This window comes from Eschrichtius robustus, chromosome 17, assembly GCF_028021215.1.
Source record: "Eschrichtius robustus isolate mEscRob2 chromosome 17, mEscRob2.pri, whole genome shotgun sequence".
In the NCBI taxonomy this organism is placed as follows: Eukaryota; Metazoa; Chordata; class Mammalia; order Artiodactyla; family Eschrichtiidae; genus Eschrichtius; species Eschrichtius robustus.
Window position 1 is genome coordinate 22,859,539 of NC_090840.1, and position 6,000 is coordinate 22,865,538.

A 6,000-nucleotide genomic window follows, 5' to 3' on the forward strand; every position below is an offset into this window, starting at 1 on the left:
GTGTCTTGTTTGCATGTTTCTGTAAACCCTCGAATATTGTTGACAATATATTTCCTGTGATTTTCCCCAGTGAACATTAACTGTTCTTGTTGAGTGCAAGATATTTCGCATGTATGCCTTCTCCTGATTAAGATTACAAACAATACTCCTTGGAACCCAAGGAACTAATATTGTGACAACAACCTAAAAACTGTCAAATATATCATAAATTTCCCATAACATTCTCATCTATTCCATCATTATCTGTCATATAAAAATTAGTAGCTCTCCCCAGTAAATTATGTGCCATTAGTGACCTATATTTTTACAATAGAGAATGTAGGCTGGGCAGCAGATAGGGGAACAAACAGGAATCCTACATCTAATCTTCATATGTCACTGACACTTAACAAGGTAAGAGAAACAAAATGAGATGTGGAGTCTATTCATAGCTCTGCCACTAAATTTCTATATGCATGATGAGCAAGAATTCACTTTGGAGATTAATAATGATGGTGATGCTAGTTACCTTTAATTGAGTACCTGTCATGTACCAAGCACTGTTCAGTGCCTTATACTTACTATCTAAGGATCAAAAGGGTCCTACCTGCTAGTTAATCTTTTTATAAAACATAAATAGTAAGGTGCCAGGTCTGGATCCTAACCTGAGCTGGTTGCTTCACCAGGATTTGATCAGAAATGCCCATTATCTTCTGATAACATGTCATCACTTTGGTCTTCTGAATGAAAACCACTTCCATGTACTATTATACAGCCCTACCTCTCTTTCTTCTACCACAGTCCCTTCATCCTGAAGATTCTCAAACAATGGTCAATTGCTAATTATTTACTGAGTCCTAGCTTTGTATAGATTGTATAGATTGCATAGAGCCAAACGTTTTACTTTCTCTGTCACCTTACAGATGTCCAGCAGGGATACTTTGCGAGGAGTAGATGGTGAGGAAAATTTATACAGCATATAACTTGAAATGAGCTTTAAAAGAAATATAACAAAGTAATTAAATATTAGAATGAAAAAGAGACATTTTTACTATTATACATAAACGTCATTTCAAAGGTCCACATTTTATGTTTTAATAAAGGAGGTGGTTTTATTTTCTATGAGCACTAGTTGTTTTGCCCTCTTCACTCCAAATTTTAGTAATTAGTGCTCCCAAAATTCACATCCACCCATTTATTCATTTGATGGCATTTTGTCAATGCTTTCAAATGATGGCTTAGTGGAAAATTCAGTCTTTTTTGAGTAACTAGTTTCTCAATTCTAAAACAATATTTGCCTTATCTGTAAGGCATGTCTTTGGTTGCCATCTTTGTTGTTAAATAGGCTAGCCCCAGATAGACTAGGGCAATGCAAAGTACAGAGGAAGACGTGGGGTTTTTTGTTGGTATGCCAATGAGTTGTGTGACTGACTGAAGGACAGAGCCTCTTAAAAGCTTCACTTTAGACTAAATGATCTCTTAATGTCGCTTTCAACTCTCAAGCACCTTAATTCTAAGAATCTACCTAGCCATCCAAATACAATAACTCTTTAGATTTGAAATCGCCTGACCAACAATGTTGCAGACACACGCAGGGCTTCAAACCCACATCTCAGAGGTTCCCAGCTTTCTCATTAATGACTTACAGTTTGGTCTGCAATTGAAGTCTTTTCTCCACACCACATAGACAGTAACATATTAGTATTGCCTAGTTTGAGCCTGCTTTTGACATTGTTGTCACAATAGAAAAAGACTCTGCTTTTATTTTTGTTTTGTTTTAGATTATACATAGATACCCATTCCTTCCCCCCACCTTGAGCTTTCCCTTAGGTTACAAAAAAGACAAACCATAAAGAATAATGCAAGGCAAGCTCGGGCTTGCGGAATTTTCTTCAGATTTCCGGAAGGGATTGAAACTGGAGAATTTGTTTTCAGTAGGGAATTTGGTTAAACCAGAATGATGGCTGTCTAAAAAAAATTCTTGTTGGTTTTTAAATTAAGCCAAATAATACATTTAATCCTCAGATGCTTAAGTTATGGGGTCAAAGTGAACATGAACAAATTAGTTTCAACAGTCCTTCAAATCCAATCTTTCAATAGTGTTTAAGACCAATCAGTGTTTACTGATTGTCTATTATAGACATTACATAGACCTATTTTCACTGGGATTTTAAAGAAATGGTCAAAAGACATTCAGGATGGAATGAAAGACATTATCTGAATATATAAGACTTGGCTTTAATATGAACAATTGGCACAAGTAAGTGAGTAAAAAAAAGTTAATAAACAGTAGGCAATAACCATATGTTATATGAAAATCAGCTTTTTAAGGTTACAAAATTGAATGTGATTATGCTCGCATAAAGAATTCTAATACATTCCACAAACGTATTAAGATTGGATTATAAATTCTGTCCACAAGTCCCATGATAAACAACAGTTAAAGACATTTCTGAAGCCATCCTATAATACTATGTACAATATTTCATTTAATACCATAACCATTTCTTGAGATAAGTACTACCAATCACTAACATTTTTGCAGGTGGAGAATCGGGGCCCAAACATTTTTCCCCATGTAAAATATGTCTTGTAAGAGGCATGATTCAAATCCAAGAGTCTAGAAAGTAAGCTTTTAGCCACTGAGCTGCACTGCTTCCTATAAAAATAACTGCATGTGTGTAGTCAAGGGAAATGTACAAAAGTCCATCTTCCTCCAGATGAACCTCACTACAGCGCTTCCTTGGCCAGTTCCTGAAACACGGCATCACGTACTCCTATTTCAGGAAAAAAGACACGGATTATTTGCTTTATTGCATTAGGTTATGTGTCAGAGATGAGGCCAGAAAAGCAATCTCACATCACTTGTGTGACATCAACATGTAAGTTGGTCCTACAAAATAACATTTTCCATTTTTGCTTAAGCTGTTGCAACACTAATGTGGTACCCTGTGTAACCCTCCTTTATACTTGTTCAGGCTTTTTAATCTTTCTCAGTTCTCTGTTTTTATTACTATTCCATTTTTGGGTCCTCAAATATTAAATTATCGAAACTAGATAGCACAGTTGAGGACCACATAGTAGGTCCTCAACTACTTCAACTCCCAAAAGAAGTGGCAAAGTAAAAGGACAAAAAGTAACCCTATCCTTAAGCTTCCAGTGAAATCTACTGGAAAAAAAAATTATCAAAATCACTAATAATTATTATTATTAGGAGTTTAGAATTCTAATATTTTGGTTGCTGATAACTTATGACGCATGATTAGTATAGATATACTTCAGGAAATAGAGGTTCCTTGTTCATAATGGGCACCTTAGCTTCCATTTCTTGTTTTACCTCTCCACTCTAGATCAGAGGTGATGGAAAGATTAGAACTGGGAGTGGCCCAGGAAAAAGCAATTGCAGGAGATCCATGGGCATTGTAAGGAAAACAGGGATATACCTAATTTCTAATTCTATATTAAACTTCTGGAGGACGCCCATTACAAATCTTCTACCCGCTCCCCACCCCCCTTTACTTTGCTACTGATCAGGTACTTCTTGACTATGTCAATTTTTGATGCTTTAATACCTGTGAGTGGGGATAGGGCTCTTTTGATCTAACGGTGCCGCCAGGAAAGGGCACAGACCAGGCATCAAACACAAGAACAATCTGCTGCCTATTCTGGCACCCTCCCCCACCCGTCTCCTTTTGCTTAAGGAAGTATTTACTATAAAACAGTAGAATTTCCCTCCTCAGATCCTCTCCACTCACATCTCTTTCCCCCTTCTTTCTTCCAGTCAACTTCTGGACCCTTTACCTTGGCCATATGGCTGCCAACGGGAATCCAGCTCGCCTCAACTCTGCCCTTGTCCATTTTAAGTCCGTATTTCGCACAAATAAAATAGATTAAATCTCGGCAAGGGTCTAGAATTTAGAATTATGCCTGTTAATCCTGCTTCCGTCCAGGAGTACCCATATAGGAAAGAAACCAAAACCCGAAACTGGCCTTTCTCAGTGCCAGCCCGAGCACTTGGGTTCCCAGCAAAAGACACAAGGTACAGCCCCAGTTGGAAACTCCCAGCCTCAATGAGGGAAAACGGGGTTTTCCAGAGACCTGTCCCCTTGAGGTTTAAAAGCGTGTCCCGTGGGAGCTTCGCTTTCGCTTCTCTAAGGAGTTGGAGCTGCAAGAGCCCAGATCCTCGCCGATCCCGGGGCGCCTGTGAGTACCGTGGCGCGACCAGGAGCCCGGGGAGGGTGGGCTGGGCGCCGGGTTGACAGCGGGCAGCGCTGGCCAGGGGAGACTGACGGAGAGCATTGGGACCTGGGCGCGGGCTGCCACCGCTGAGCGGCTCGGAGGCTGCAGCGCCCGGTCTCGGGACAGAAAGCAGGCGTCGGGGACTGCTTCTCCCACGCAGCCCGCCAGGCTCAGCAGCCCCAGGTGCAAGTGGCGATGGGCCAGAGTACTCGGGTGAGGCTGCCGGCTGCCCAGGGGCAGAGCCAAGGCTCTCCGCAGGTCCAAAGTGCAAGGCCGGGCTGTTCCCGGACGCGCCTGGGCGCGGGGCCCCGCAGCATGTCCCAGAGTCCCCTGGCGTGCCGGGCGCGCGAATTTATGCGCCCGGGAGAGGAGCGCTTACCATGGAACATGGTCTGCGGGAGGCGGGCGTGGTCATGATGACCGCAACTGCAGCAGGAGCAAGCTCTCACCGCCCATAGTCACTCCCAGGACCCTGGTCTTCCGCGGAGTTGCCGGGAGTCCGTGCCGGCTAGGGCCGTCTCTGCAGCTGGTTCCTCCTACCCACGCCGCGCCTGCTGTTTCATCCATCCCAAGGGGGGCGGCACACACCACCGCCCGGCTCTGCGCTTCGCCTTTCCCATAACTTCCGTAGGATCAGCCGACAGTGTACTTTCAGTTTCTACTTTGCGCTTGGTCTGCAGGTTCGATCTCTGAGTAGTTAATCACTGGGGCACCTTCTCCTCCCCGCACGCCTCCTTCTCCTGGTCACCTGCGTCCTCCCCTAGCGCTTCCTGGACCAGGACCAGAGGAGGGCGCGGAGTCCCAAAGCACCGCAGAAGGAATGAGTTGGCCTTCTGAATGGGGGCGATTCGAGGCAGACTCTCCAGATGACCTCTAAGCCGCCTTGGCAAAGGCGGGAGACTAGGATCTAAAAGCATCGGTTGCTAATGTGTCCACAGAAGCCACAAAGGTGTAGGGCGAAAACTGGGCTATTGCAAGCGGACGCCAGGGAGGAGGCGTCGCAGCTCTTGCCGCGGATGTGGTGGTGGACGACGCCAAGTCAGTTGTCTTGTGTAAAAAAAAAAAAAAGGAAGTAAAGAATGATTAAGAGGGCCACGGGCCACGCCCTCAGCCTCTCTAACCTCTCTAGTCTCCTTCCTCTCTGTCTTTTGTACATGCACCTGCCCAGGTGAGACCTCCAAGAAAAATAACCTGGTGTGTCCACCTAATCTGGTAAGTGTTATCTTTGGACCTGAAAATCAAAGCCCAGATTAGGTGGAGAAAGTGGAGACTGACAATAGATGGTACCAATGACTGCCTCGTGTGCATTTATCTGAATTGGCTAATAAATCAATTTATCCACCTTGACTGTCTGTTACAGAAGAGTTAATTTTTTTTCTAGGTCTGAATTATTTAGGTATTTTCTGTTTTCGTTTGATTTCTGATATTCTGCAGAAATCCTGCTTAAATGAAGGTGGGTAATGTAAAGTAATAACAGTGATAATAGTATTATGGCTATCATTTATCTAGCATTTGCTCTGTACTAGTATTGTGCTAAGTCTTTTATGTATGTCATCTCAAGCAAAATTTTCTATGTGGTAGACAATTTTGTTATCTGCGCTTCACAGATGTAGGAACTGAGACTTCCTTAAGTATCTGCCAGATTCACTCTGCTGGTTAGTAACAGAGTTGGGACACAAACTTGCTGTAAACCAGCTCTAGAGTCTGCAGTTGGAACCCCTGTGTTAGAAGTCCTGTGAACAACACAGACATTGATGCCAGGAGAGAGACAGGGTCGCATAT

General features: G+C 43.1%; 1 protein-coding gene across 2 annotated transcripts in view; it reads right to left on the reverse strand.

The window, feature by feature from the left end:
* Positions 1–5,220, reverse strand: part of IL7 (interleukin 7) — a 50,511-nt gene extending 45,291 nt beyond the window's left edge. For both annotated transcript variants that reach the window (XM_068525537.1, XM_068525536.1), the window contains exon 1: positions 4,598–5,220. In XM_068525537.1, coding sequence (XP_068381638.1) covers positions 4,598–4,607 — 10 coding nt within the window. In that variant the 5' untranslated portion in view covers positions 4,608–5,220. The remainder of the gene's footprint in view (positions 1–4,597) is intronic.
* Positions 5,221–6,000: the final 780 nt, after the last annotated feature.